The following is a 15127-nucleotide window of genomic DNA, read 5'->3' on the forward strand; positions in this document are numbered from 1 at the left end:
GGTTGAGGAAAATATGTCAGAAAGTTTCTCTTTACTTTGGCTCAAAATACAAAGTCAGAACAGATGGTGATGTAAGAAGAGGTGTGATGGAGGTATTTGAACCATCACAGGAGTCCTCTGTACAAAAGCTGGGGCTGGGTCACGTGACTTCGCCAGCACAGGATGTCCCAAAAAGTAGGCGCACAGCTTTCACAGTATTCCTCTCGTGTGTTGTTAAACAGCACGTGGGAAAAGTTGATGGAGGAAGTTTTGAAGCGCCTGCGTCTTCAGCAGAAATAATAATCTTCGGACTGTTTCTGTCTTTTAACTTTGGCGAAAAATTGTTGACCAAAGAGCAGCTTTTTATTTGTTGTTGTTTTGATTTTGTTTTATGATAGTTTGTTTTAGGAATAGGCCTACTTAAAAAAAAAAGTATATATTTGATTTGCCTGGCTTTGCTCAGATGCTTCATCGGCACCTCTTCAGCGCTGCGTTGCATCCGGCAGAGGAGAGGAGCCCGCGTCCGAGGATACAATGAGTCAGTGTGTCCGAGTCCGACACAATGCAGCGAGATGCTACGAGAAGGAGCTATTTCATCAAGGATCAGGGACTTTTTGCTCGACTGCACCGAGGAAACAACTGAAGGTTCGTACAATCTTCGACCAGAAAATTCTCATTTCCTGTTTTTTGTGGCAGGAAACCTTGCATTCAGAGCTTAGAAACCATGCAGAACCACTGGCGCACGTAGAGCTCGATGAAACATACAAGCGCGTAAAACGCTTAAATGTCGAGTGATAGAAGAGTCTGTCAGATTTTCCAGTCTGTCAAACCACTCGTGTGATATGTAGCCTATGCGCCTCTTCATATGATGAAAATATAATGATCATGGCGGAAATATGGGTCTGTATACTGTGTGATCAATGAAATCATTTTTTATAACAGATGTGAGTTTCATACAAATGCGTTTTCACATGTAATTTTCATGCTATGAAAACAGCCAATTCACTGCTACCCACTAGTTACTGATGATATACAGAACTAGCCATTAGTCTGCATTTACTCTGGTTCAGATGGTGAAAATGGTACTGAATTGAGTGCCCCCTCCCCCTATAAATGACTGCTTGGAAGCCTTTTAAATAGAAACCCCACACACACCCACAGAAAGAGTCAGTGGTAGTGGTAAATAGTATGACATCAATTAATCAGCAGATATTTGAATTACAACAGTTGTTGATGTTTGCCAATAACAGCTAATTGTTTTCAACCCTGAAGGAAGGGCAAGGCTTGGAGAATGAATTTAGCTTTCAAGAGCCCCATGAGGTGCTGCTTCAGTGCTCTGAAGGCAGCCATTAATGTAATTTGTAGTGAGATGATAAACAGAATGATGTGTGTTTCTGCCTGAGAAGATAGTCCGATTTGCCAAACGCTTCACTGGCTCTTGAATATGCATAAGTGCTCAGCTCAAGCTCTTCTGCCTGACAGTTTGTCGCCTGTGGCATATTAAGCTCAGATAATTAGGTGATATTTACTCAGAGTACAGTTACTGCACAAATACTTGAAAATGGTTTCTTCTTCATTAATGATATGCTTTATGTTGTTGCGAGTTGTTTTGAGAGAGCTGAATAACATGTATGTGCATTTATTTTTCTTTCTCTATTTAATTTTTCTGTTTTCATACATACACAAATAGCACATCAATTTATTTAGTGAAGTTTTTGTTGATTTGAATTATTTCTAAGAAGACACATTGTAAAAATGTGTTTAAAGGTTTTTCAGGCATTTACACTGTACCTTAATATTCAACTTACCTGATTCTGACTGACTAGACAACTTCTTTAGTAGGACGATACATTCCCATGTCTAACATTCCCAGACTTGTTTAACAGAAAATTATGCAAGGTTGGATTCTGCACTAGTATCTCACTTGTCTGGTCATGCTTATGGACTACTAACTTGTCACTCCTGATTAATTTCAGTGTGGATAAGCATTTCCCAGAAATGATGCACTTATCAGATGACATAGTAACAATCTGCAATATGTTTAGAGCTTCTTGTATTATAATTATTTGGAAGTGTTGACTTCATGTTAAAGAGGTGGTAGTGTTGAAATCATACAGCTCTTTTCCCCCTGATTCACTGGTTAGTCAGTGCTCAAAGCCACTCCTGAAAAAGGACCTCTTTCAATCTCCCCCTCACATGAGCCTTTTTTAAACTTATGTACAACATCAGCCTGTACTTAAAAGCAGTTAGTTTTCTTGATTCTCTGTGCTACTAGGTCTGTGTTTAACTGTGCATAAAAGAAATTATTTTTTGTATTGCAGAATGAAGCCTTAGCCTCTGCATGACAAGCTATGATTAACACAGACTAGACTGTAGACCTCCAGTTACAAATTCAGCACTCAAGAATGAAGGCCAAGTATGCAGTCATCTTCATCTGTATTGTGGCCTTGGTCATCATTGAAAAAGAAAGCAACATCCTGTCAAGGTAAGGGAACTGTCTCTGACTTCTTTTTTTAACATAAAAGTATAGTAACTTCTTTCAATTCCTCCTTCTGATTTAAAAATAGCCACATGGGTTGCCAACCAGTTCTCATTACTAAGGTATAAAATAATCTCTTTTACTCAAAACCCCTTCCATCACTGATATAAAAGTGAGCTTTCCTGTTGGCCTGACACACCAGATGTGGAAATATTTTTAGCTGAAAGTAAATGCATCACAAGTTGTTGTCAAGCATTCAGCTTTGAACAGATAACAAGTTTATTGGAAAGAAGATGGACAGGAGCTGGTAGTAAGGCCCAAACCTAAATTCTCCTATCAGCCCTAACATGTGACCCTACTGCTCCATTTTGCATTCAGGCAGGTTAAAGATCACATTGTAGCATCATCCAGACATCCAAAATGGCTTCCTGTATACATGAAGTGCTAATGACTACTAAGACTTAATCTCCAGAAACAAAGGGACACCTTAGCCTTCCAAAACAGAGAAGTGAGAGCAAGTGGCAAGGCCAAGAGGAGAAATCAGAATAGGCTTAAATCACTGAACCTACAAATAGAAGTCCCAATTTACACACAAGCTTGAAACAGGTTTATTTCTTTCTTTTCTGTTTACTTTAGGTTTTTCTTCCTTTTGCCCTTAGTTGGTGAGAACTAGCTAGTGTGGCCACCAGATACTCTCAGCACAGACAAGATAGAATATAAAAGTGTGCCTCTTTCTGAGACCTAAACCTGACAATGCAAGTTTTAAAGAAGCCGTTAGGTCTTCTAAGTGATATATTTTAAGAAATATATTTGCCTGGAATACCTAGATGAAAAGATTTATACTTATTTAAAGACTATTAATTGGGAAGCAGCAAGTGAAAGCCCTGTTCAAAAGAGACTAATCTTTCCACATTTCTAATGCAATACTAAAGCTTTTTTTACCTTACTGAATGAATAATGTACAGAACTATATTGTAGATAAGCTTTCCTCTGTTGCTATTATTAGAACATAATAAACCTATTTAGTAAAATGCAAAAAAAAAAAAAAAAAGAAAAAAAAATCAGCAGGAAGTCCAATTATCTTAGGTGCAAGTGTAGTTAGGGACAATTTAAGCTTTGATTACTTTAAGAGAATTTCTTCTCAGGGTAATGTAAAAAATGTAAACAACTACAGCTTGGTGCAAGATAAATCTAGCAGTTTTTCTTCAGGTCAAACACAAGATTGACAACTAAGGCTATGCAACAAGTGTTTTGGACTCTTGTTTACACTGTAACAGAGTTTTAGGATGGACAAAGTTGCAAACACTTGAAAATGGGCTCCAGAGGGAAATTTACTTGAAACCAGGGTTCAAATTACAGGGGAGCTAAGGGGAGCTTAGCTCCCCTGAAAAGCAGAGGAGCTCCCCTAAAGACAGTCAGGTGATACTCTAAGGGGAGCTCTAAAAATGGTCCACTTTCAGATTACATTCAATTTATTTCTAAGGTTTGGGGCGAATGATTAGATTAGAAGAGTGGGGTGTTGTGGTTGTTAAAGATCTCTTCCTACCTGTTCCTGAATAAATAAGCAGCATGTAGTAGTAGCAGAAGGTTTATTGGCAGTAACCATATTTTTGACTGACCTACGTGATCCTAAATGCATGCTCGTATGTGTGACTTGCGAAGTCACGATGCACGCCCAGAAAAAAGGCTTCCCCTGAAATACCCAGTGTATTTCGCGACCTGCTTAAAACACAAGAAGAATCCAAATTTGGATTTTTAAAATAGCATCCATAATAACATTTTTTCTGGACACCCAATGATAAAAGTTCTAAATGTAAAGCTTCAAAAAATTAAGAAACTTCATGAATAAGGAGGATATCTCACAGGGATAATGTTGAATTCAGATTTTTAATATGGCATGGGTAATAAATTTTTAATACATTAATGCGTTAAAAAATTAACATGTTCATTTCATGCAAGACCCTTTAAAAAAGTGGCATTTCACAGATAATGTCTTTGCATTGACTTGTAAATTTTGACAGACATAATAAAAATCCCAAATTTATTTGATAAATATAGGCCATTTAAATATTTTTACAATGATCTGGTGACCTCCTGAATTTATCTTGGGATCCCCAGTTTGGGAAAGACTGCACTGGATAACTGATACACCTCTATACAAGTCTTCAGGTCTGATGACGATCTAGTGCACACTTTGGGTGTGTCGTTGCAAAGTTTCACTGCCCACTAAAGGTCTGGCATGAACGCTACATCGTTTCCAGTCCATACGTCTTCACTTTGCATGAAGGTAGTTTTCACCCTGCTGTGTAAAAATGTAGAGTGGGATGAAGTGACAAATTGGATGACAGAAATATGGCTTGAATTTTTTTGTCTATAATTTTCTTTTTGTCTTTTACCCAAGTCAGGTTCACATTCCTCGTTTCGGTCAGCTGACAAGTATTTTCATAATGTTTAATATCACATTTAAAGGAGTTTGTGCTCATGTCAAAATCTTAAAGAAATAATCAGTACTTAATGTTTCTGAAAGTTATCAAGAAACTACCTCCTTTAATGACTTTATTATTTTGTTATGCTGGAGGACATAGAGCCCACATACCAGCATACCAGTCTAACAAGGTTAAAAACTACTGAATATTATCATGGGCATTAATATATTGTATCAGGCTTTGTAAAGCAATAGATAAGATAAAAAGTACTCCCCAGAATTTTATGTACAAAAGAAAGACACATGTATGGTGACAATGATTATTTATTTAATATATTAAGCTATTTACTGGGCTTTTAGTAACCACCACATACTATATCACTGCCTGTTGATAAGACTCAATGTTTTCTTACTTCGGTAGGGAATGAAGTCTTTCAGAGAACTACCTCCAGTATCTTACAGGGACACATAGTCCAGTCAACAGACAGAATGACCGCTATTTTTTTAGACACAAATGTGTAGAATCTCTCCCGGATATTTAACTTTATGAGGAATGTGTGAAATTTTGGATGCCATAATATAGCATAGTCTCTGTAGATAGTTTTGTTTGGGTGAACCTAAGCAAGAAGGTCTGTTGTCTGAACTTAACTTATAATAAGTGAATAAATAAAAAAAAAGAAGGAGAGATGTAGGAGTTTCACTGGAGATTTTCAAAAGACCAACAGTGTTCAAAGCAAAACAGAAGTTACTTAAAATCACAAACACACAAAGGTCAGTGCAGCCAGTACTTCACCAGTTGCCAAATTCTTGTTTGATTGCCGGTTCATAAGGCTTCTGCTTGTGCACATTACCAGAACAGTTTCAAGTAATATGAATTCAGCACTGTGAGAAACATTGAGATTGAACATATCAAGGTGTTTTAGAGACATAAAATGGTGACTGGGTTGCACAATAAATGACCTGAGATGGTACAGATTGTAAATACCCATCTTTAAATTTCCAGCAAATTAGAGTGTTTCAAAAAAGTACAGAAGGGTGTAAGAGACAAGATTGTTTTTGGATTTAAATTTAAAGTTGAATATTTAACTAAATGATTGGAAATAATTACGTTTTTAGAAACAAACCAGTGATAGACAGATGACATGTCGTCTTGGCTTTTCTACATACCCACTTAGATTCAGTTATGTCAAGGTAGGCAAGAAAACAAGGAACTTGAAGGATGGAAATCGCATTTGACCTTTTCACACTGCACTCTCAAGGTGTGCTGTGCCTCTATGGAGTTTGTCACAGAGTCAAATCAGTGTAATAGGCAGTAAGCAAGACAGCTCTGCTCTAACCCATAATAATATTGTCACTTAGTTTTTTTACAATGTCAGTCTGACATTTCAGAGCGCACAATGAAGTGGTGCGTGAAGCGTCCTCTGTCGGTGGCTTAAAACAAGATAGAAAGAATGACAGACAAAAGAAATGTGATACTGTGAAAAAGAGCTCCCATTAATGCTGTGTTGTAGGAAGCAAAAACAAACATAAAAAACATTAAATGTACCTTCTCAAAAGCTTATATTAAATAGAAGTTACTTCAGACAAATTTCAGCATAAAATTGTTTTTGTAGATATACTGTCAAATGTTTGTGAAGGTTTTTGTAGTATTTACATTTTTATTGTGTTTATATCAAAGGGAAAAACAGACTATGTACTGTATTGCCAGTATTTCTGTCATGGCATTTTGTGTTGTATTAATTCATCTTTTATTTTTGCATGGATTTATTATTTACATGGATTTTTAAACTTGTGAGTTTAAGCTGCAGCAGTCTTTGGAAGTCATCCGTTCACACATTTAGGTGCCATTGGATAACCGATTCCTCTGGACTATGTTTAGATTGTGTTTTCACGCTTTCAGTATGATCACTAATGATGGCCCTGTAACAAAACAAGGTCTTCAACTTCACATTGTGTTGCTACATGTTTTATCAACAATTGTTACGTTAATATACCATAAGAGTATGTTGAAATGTCTACAAAATGCAAAATTTAGAATATAAGCCCTGTTTAGGTGTTTTCTTCTTCATCTGTTATTTGTGGATATTTCTTGATCAAGTCTTTGTATCTCACCAGGGTCTCTGATAAATTGATCCAGAGGCAGACTCCACAGCAGACCCCACAGACTCCTCAAGATTATGCCAACACAACAGAAAGTGGCTCTCTAATGGTATTGAAAGTGCTGCTCTCTAAAATGTCAGTTTCTGACGGGAATTACTCGAATTTCTCTGAGGAGCAAGAAGAGGAAGAACTGGATGATTTTGACACGTACGGCTACAGTGGTGGCCGTAAGCATGTGTTACTCATGGCAACCACACGAACAGGATCTTCGTTTGTGGGTGAATTTTTCAACCAACATGGAGAGAGCATGTTTTACTTGTTTGAGCCTTTGTGGCATGTCGAGCGCATGCTAGCCACAGCTGCAGAGGCAAATAATGGGACAGTGTTGGCAGAGATCTACCGAGATGTACTCCAGGCACTCTTCCTGTGTGATTTTTCTCTTCTTGAGAAGTTCATCTCCCCCCCACCTCAGGATCATGTCACCCCTGATCTTTTCCGCAGAGAGTCTAGTTTATCACTCTGTGAAGAACCTGCCTGTACTCCTGTAATCAAAGATGTTTTTGAGAGGTACTTCTTATCTTCTACCTGCTTGATAAAGCATTCAGTGTTTCTTGAATCTGATAAAGGAAGCTAAAATCTGAACAATACTAATGCTGGAAAGGAGAGCCTCTTAGTTCTGGGAGTGTTTTGCACTACTAACGTCTCTCCTTTCACACTGACAAGAGGTTTATCATGCGATTGTCAAATTAATTGATAAATACAACAGTTACTTGGTTTAATCCTTAAAACTCTAAAAGATTGCTCTCACTACAATGTAGCTTAAGACCTCTTTTATTAACGATGATAATAATAATAATAATAAAAAAAAAAAATAATAATAATACATTTTATTTGTAAGTGCCTTTCATGGCCCTTAAGGACACTTTACAAGAAGAACAAATTAAGAAAACAGTAATGAGAATAACTAGCATACAAAATAAAAATTAATTAAATAAATAAATCAAAAATTTACCCTGAAATTTTGAAGAAGCTACTTCCTGTTAAACTTTTAACCAATTAAATAGCTACAATTGACCTTAATATCAAATTGGTTGCAGCCAAAGATCAAAAGTAAAATAAAAGTTATCTAGCTGAACAAAATAATGGTCTTCTATGGCTGGAATAAAGCCAAGAAGATGCTTTTGACACACAGTGGTGCCAAAAATCAGTTTGTTTTGAGAAGGTAGTAGGTAAATAGTAGCATAAGTAATTGAAATGGTGAAAAATGGGTGGAGGAGAATGTCAGTATGTAAATAGTTTCTGTTGTGTGTTTGTTTCAGTGCTAATAATTTCTCTCCTGAAAACCAAGACTTGAGAGAATCACCGTTGAGCTGTGTGTTATTTCGTCAAAGTACTATTAGTGGTCAAGCAAAACTGGCTTGAAGTTTTAGTTTCATTTGCAAAGAAATTTTAAGGCTTTATTGTAGAATGTTTGGCTGCAGCCATCTATAGGAACAGTGGTAAAGTACTTCTTGTTCATAGAAGAATTTATACTTGCTATCTACAAAGACAATTGTTTATTTTTAACCTCAGATGCCTGAAATAAACTGTTCTGCCATTACATGAGATATAAATGTCTCATAAAAACTTTATATGTTTTCATAACTTATTTTTTGTCTTAGGTATCATTGCAAGACTCGTCGCTGCGGGCCACTGAACTTGACCCTTGCATCTGAATCCTGTCTTTCCAAACAATACCATGGCATCAAGACTGTTCGTGTACGACAGCTGGAGACACTACAGCCTTTGGTAAAGGATCCTCGTCTAGATATCAAAATTATCCAGCTGGTTCGAGATCCACGAGCCATCTTAGCTTCACGCATGGTTGCGTTCTCCTCAAAATATCAGACGTGGAAGGCCTGGGCGCACGATGGCCAAGTGCCCGAAGATGATGAGGAAGTGAAGAGGCTGAAAGGAAACTGTGATAACATTAGGATGTCGGCAGAAGTGGGACTGAGCCAGCCCCACTGGCTGAGGAGTCGCTACATGTTAGTACGTTATGAGGATATCGCTCAATACCCTATGCAGAAGGCAGAGGAGATGTACAAGTTCACAGGGATACCATTTAGCTCCCAAGCTAGGGATTGGATCCTGAAGAACACACAGACCACACAAGAAGCAAGTGGGATTTACTCCACCCAGAAGAATTCATCAGAACAGGCAGAGAAATGGAGATTTAGCATTCCCTTTACACTAGCTCGAGTGGTGCAGAAAGTGTGTGGTCCCACCATGAAGCTGTTTGGGTACAAATTTGTGAATGATGAGAAAACTTTGATCAATAAATCTATCAGTTTGCTTGAGCATAGACAATTTCAATTTCATTAGTCAAAAGATGAATCTATAACACACCGTATGCAATAGATCACAGCAAGAAGAAGCCATTACAGAACAAACCAAAACTAATTAACAAGCATGCCATAAAAGACAAAATGCTCTACTGGAAACAGTAACATTTGGGTCATATAGTAATATTCACACATACCAATTATGTGCCTCATTTTAACAATAAACATCCTATTTATAAAGACAAGCATTTATTTCCAGACTTAAGTTACTCAGAAACCTCTAAACTGATTTAATTTAAAATGAAATACGCTGACATAAGCCTGGCTGTAAGAGATTGTTATGTAAGATTTTAATACTAGTTAGTCATGTTGGGATTTTCAGGGATAAACTGCAATTTATTACTTACGTATGTATACTGTTTGGTACGTGTATGTGTATAAAGAAAAGGGCATTTCTGCTAATAGTTTATAAGATAGACTAGACAGCTGCTAGAATCTTATTAGATTAGACACGATGTGCTTTGATAGACTTTGACAAAACTGTCTCAGGTAAAATGAATGTGGAACAGCATTTTCTTTTTGTGTGTGTTCTTGAAATGTTTTTCAACCAAATGCCATTTCAAGGCTTGTGATGCAATCCATAAGCTGTCTGAGTATGAGACTGATAAAGGCTTATAAAGCTGGGCATGTAATAATCATGATTTTACAAAATGAGGAAATACCATAGATATAATATGCCTTACCCTTTAGATGTGTCTTCAACATTCCAGTATTGTTTTACCTAGCAGCTTACCAGCAGCCATAGTAGTAGTAATGTACTGTGCAATGATGTCCTACCTCTTAAGTAAATTGGTAGTTTTGGTATAATTTAAAAATGCAGCTTTTTCTTGTAATAACCTGCTGCTCTTGCTGCCAGATTGCTTACTTCAGAACATATAGCTTCGTGTCAGACAAGTATATTTATGGAAACGTGAAAAAATAATTGTGCAGGGAGTGTATTTTTAATCATTTATAAAGTGAGAGTGATAAAATCACCAGAAATATTAAGAACTTCACATTGGTAAGAATTAAGTTGTGTGCTTTGGTGTTAACTTCTATATGGTAGTGTGAACGCATGTATATGGCCTGTGTCTTTAAGTGAAACCCAGGTGGTGTTGCATTGATGGTATATAAAGGTAACCACTGTGATACGGATTCAATGGCAGCATTGTGTTCAGCTTGGCTGTGTCCTCAGTGAAACTGCTATGCTGCTCATGGAAAAGAATTTGCATTTGAGATTCATGTAGCAGTGGACTTCTACTACCTATGCTTTGAAATGTTATATATCAATACATAAAGAAGGTACACAGTTACCAAAACTTAACATTCAGTCATTTACAGAGAGGGAAAGGATTTAGGTGATTTTTATTTTTGGGAACTAATTAATTTGAGTTCAACTTTTCATGGGATAATAATAATAATAATAATAATAATAATAATAATAATAATAATAATAATAATAATAATAATAATAATAATAATAATAATAATAATAATAATAACTGCATCCAAGTTTAATCTATAGTTTTTGACAAAATAGGTCTTTACATTTTTCTTCTCAGTTTCCAAAGAAAATATGTAATTAGTTTTCTTTTTAGGCTAAGTTGTGTTAAAATGTCATAATTCTTGAGTATTTGTCATCCAAAGTTTTGTAATAATGTGTCTTTCCTGACTTTATCCAGCTTTCAGATTTTGCTTTCTAGTTAAGACTTTAGGTGGCTGATCATCAAGTCCCTGTTTTTGCATCGTAATTTAAATCTAGTGCAACTCCACATCTCTTGTCAAGAGAAAGTTTCTGCTCTCCTTCCATATTTACTATGTTTATACTGCTATCATACATATAGCTCTTTTGAGTCAAGCTATAATCCCTTTTTTCACTTTATACCCTGTTTATGGCTACATTTAAGTGATTGTATGCTCCTAATTCCAAAAAGATTGGTAAGCAGTGTAAAATAGTTTGTAAAAAGACAAAGAAAATATAACTCAGAACATTGAAAAACATATCAAATGTTGAGAATAAGATGTTTTACTATTTCATGACCAGTCATATTTCATGAACAAGACCAGTTCCTTTGCCTTTGGGAGAGAAACATTGTTCCATTCTTGTCTGAGAAATGATTCAAACTGCTTAGCAGTTCTGGGTCTCCTTTATTGTTTTTTGTGTTACATGATGTTTTAAATGTTTGTTCATACTTTGATTTAATTGACGGTTATGTCTGTTTTTAATGTTTGACGCCCCAAAAGTCCTGAGCATCCAGTACTGATTTTCAGCCATGTCCTTTATGCACAGAGATGTCTCCAAGTACTGGTAATCTTCTGATATTATTTACTGTTGATTATGAAATGGTCAGTCTTTGGAATTTTACATTGAGTAGTGTTATTCTGAAAAATCTGTAGACTCAGTTTTTTTTGTAAATTATCATTACTTCTGAGAGGCTCTGTTACTGGCCTGCTGCCACTTAACCTAATAAGATGCAGCATGTTCTTTCAGCTGTTTCCATTCAGCAGCACTTTTTTCCCCAGCTTTTTTTATGTTTTACTGCCACTATTTAAAGATGAGCTAATATTTTACATGAAATAGCAAAATCTGTTTTTTAATGTTCCATTTTTAAGCTTTTTCATAGTATGTGTTGTAAAATCCAGAGCTGACATTGTGGCTGGGTGTTAGCATCACTTAGTACAAACATGCCGTCTTTAAAGTTTTTACAGTCACCTTTGAGACTGCAGAGCACGAATATTTATGGGGTTTACAAGGAGTCTCACTTCAAAGTACTGACTTTCATTAAAGCAGTAGTTATTAGTAACATAATGTAGAGTTTTAAGCCTCTTCAATCACTTGCTGCTTGCGTTTTCTTTCCTTATTTTTTTCACTGCCGTTTTAGCTTTATTCTTGGAAAAAAACAAACAAAAAAAAACATGGGCTTATTGGCAGCTTATGCTGGAACAACAAGAAATGTGTCACACAGATGTAAATTTTCTTTTTAAATGTTAATTAAATTGATTCTTTTGGTGTAAAGTGACCTAAAGCTCATTACTTTTCTCATTGTCAGACCTAAGATGACTCAGCAGTTTAAGGATCCATAATGATACCAGGTGCTTACCTTTCTACTATTACATTTTACAAACTTAAAGGTTTCCATCTATATTCTCACAATACCCGGAGGAAACAATGGGCACATCCTTTATGTCTTTAGATCTAAATATGTGTGACATAGCTAGAAAGATTTATTAGTTATTTTGAAATTCCTCATCCAATGTCAGTGCTTTCTTATTAGTGTAATCTCTAAGCCTACAAATGTGCAGAGGCTGAGAATGACATGGATGAAATCAGGCTTAATGTGCAACTGTTCACTTAGTTGCATTCACTCAGTTTAACTTCTCATTTAAATGCATGCTGTTACCAGGGATCCCTAAAAGGATGACTGTGAATAAGATCGAAACAGGGAGCCCATTCAGGGCTGCATTCTTTCTGTCTGTTTCACATCACAGCCAGTCAAGTGTGTGAGAGAAAGCACTTTGGAGTTAACAGCTGTTGGTCAGGCAGATTATTCCACTACTGTTATTTCTAAAGCAGCACAGTGAATCTTTCTATACTAGAAAAAGAGGAAATGTGTCGATGACAAGCCACCAAAGAGCCAACTCTCAAGTTCCATCAAGGAAATCTGTATTGCTTAAGGCCACTGGTGGTGCTGGGGAGTTTTACAGAGTGATGATGAGTGGTTCCAACACAACTATGGGTTGGTGCTGAATCAAGGGATTGCATGGTGAGGCTTAAAACAGGAGGGGGTGTGAAATAATTGAGCTGAAGTTTAAAATAATAACAAAACAAACAAAAAAAAAAAATCACTAATCAAACATTTTACCACACCAAAGTTTCCGTGACAGTCCCTGCACTCAAATAACCAAATATCATTCTTCTTTGTATTTATCTGTTATGTTGTCAAAGTTAAACAATAATCTGCATCATGTGAAAAAGTGGAGCAGACCGATTTACAACCAGCAGATGTATCTCAGAGCTCCCTGTTTTGAATCTACTTAATGGCAAACTGGAAAAAAATTAATAGAAAAAGAGATTAGAAATGGCAATAAAGGAAACAAATACAGAAAAACTTTTATTGAAATAGAAAAAATACTGCAGTTGGAAGAAATAAACACTTTTATCAAAGTTACATAAATCAGTGAACAATTAAATGCTAAAATAAAGGGATATGATTTTTTTATTTAGCATCAGTTGCTTATATCTCTACATTTATTCATTTTTTATTTATATATTTGTGTTTCTCTTTTTGCATGCATTCATCATTCACTTATGTTTATATTTTTTACATTTCTCTACTTATTTTGGTTCTTCATTTATTTCTGTGAAGAGTTTTTCTTTCCAAAGCTTTCCAGATAAACTACAGGCACAAGATAAACATGCTCCTTAAAAAAAACAAAAAACAAAAAGAAAATACAGTAGATTTCCGCTTGGGACCATAACGTATACATACAGTGTAGATGTTCCAGAGCATAATAACCTCACTGAGTATCTGTAACCCTTTTTTTGTTTAACAACCCACTTTAATCGTAATTTTTGGTGCTTGAACAACTCAGACAGGTTTTGACTGTACTGACATTTAACAAGTGTGCAAGTGCACACAGTGAGCTTTTATGCACACACATATTCAATGACACCACTTGTTCTGCATAAGGGAGGGGAAAGGGAGAGCTAAGAAAACAGGAAACCCACTCTCCCTAGCTGACCATTTTTGGCTTCCATCCATGTTCCTCCTATTTTAAACAGTTCCTCAGCGCATATATATATATATATATATATATATATAATATTTTGTTATATATGCTTTGAGATATTGTAGATAATTTTTCCCACTGTTTGTGCATTTAGTTTTCATGACATCCACTTTCTGATTAAAGTTATCAAGTTTTACAAAGTACTCTTAACTGTCTAACTTTCCACCCCATACGCAAATACATGCACCCTATGCACCCCTGCCTTTTTCAAAGCACACTAATGTCCTCTTACTAGCTGCCTGTCGTTGGCAGGTAAATAAATCCAGTGGATGGAGTGGAACACTGAGTACTCTATGTGGCTCTGGTGAAAGAAGCCTTGTGTGTGTTTCTGTAAGGTAGTGTGCATGTGTGCATGCACAGATAGACTGCACTCCAAAAAGAAGAACAAAAAACAAAAAAACAAAAGCAAAAAAAACAACAAAAAAAAACAACAACAACAAAAAGAAAACAATCAGAAATAAAGAAATATAGTTTAAATTTACAAACATGGTTTTATGTTCTAAAACATGCACCACTGTTGTTGCTGTAATGACTAATTGGTTTGGGATATGCAAATTGTATTAATACATAACTAACACTTAATTCAGGGAAATCAAATTTGTTGCAGTAAAAAATAGGGGGGAAAAAATCTATAATTTCATGCATTTTATTCTGTCTTCTGGCACTGAGAGCCATTGAAAAGAAGTTGTGTCAGTGGGTTGGTATAACAGTCAAACAAGGCCTTACTGCATGGAGCGTCTTGTTCAATTAGTATTAAGTCCTGCAGAGGGCAGCACACTCCAAGGGATCTCAAACAAAGCAGCGGTAACTGTTTCTTTTCAGTTTGTGTGCATGTATGTTCTACATCCATGTGATTTTATGCTGTCTGCAGGCAATTGTACATATATACAGCTTTATCATCTTTATTACAGGAATTATCCTGCTGCTCAAAACAAAGCACATGATTCTGTTAACCATTTCCCTTTCAATCCTTCTGTTGAGCTGTCCCTG

The 15127-nt window shown here is 36.0% G+C and overlaps 1 protein-coding gene across 2 annotated transcripts; it reads left to right on the top strand.

The window, feature by feature from the left end:
- The first annotated feature begins 182 nt into the window (after positions 1-182).
- On the top strand, positions 183-10749 carry chst3a (carbohydrate (chondroitin 6) sulfotransferase 3a). 2 transcript variants are annotated; one of them, XM_042009456.1, is made up of 4 exons: positions 183-624; positions 2301-2464; positions 6999-7550; positions 8645-10749. In XM_042009456.1, the coding sequence occupies exons 2-4, from the start codon at positions 2385-2387 to the stop codon at positions 9345-9347; spliced, it is 1335 nt and encodes a 444-aa protein (XP_041865390.1). In that variant the 5' UTR covers positions 183-624; positions 2301-2384; the 3' UTR covers positions 9348-10749. The 2 variants fall into 2 exon arrangements, with proteins under 2 accessions (XP_041865390.1, XP_041865391.1); XM_042009457.1 differs by lacking the exon at positions 183-624 and adding an exon at positions 1082-1158.
- Positions 10750-15127: the final 4378 nt, after the last annotated feature.

This window comes from Melanotaenia boesemani, chromosome 16 (genome assembly GCF_017639745.1).
Source record: "Melanotaenia boesemani isolate fMelBoe1 chromosome 16, fMelBoe1.pri, whole genome shotgun sequence".
NCBI lineage: Eukaryota > Metazoa > Chordata > Actinopteri > Atheriniformes > Melanotaeniidae > Melanotaenia > Melanotaenia boesemani.

Coding starts and splice junctions, on each gene's coding strand:
- chst3a (XM_042009456.1), top strand. CDS start 2,385: ATGAAGGCCAAGTATGCAGTCATCTTCATCTGTATTGTGGCCTTGGTC. Junction 2,465..6,998: donor GAAAGCAACATCCTGTCAAG/GTAAGGGAACTG, acceptor GTATCTCACCAG/GGTCTCTGATAAATTGATCC. Junction 7,551..8,644: donor ATCAAAGATGTTTTTGAGAG/GTACTTCTTATC, acceptor TTTTTGTCTTAG/GTATCATTGCAAGACTCGTC.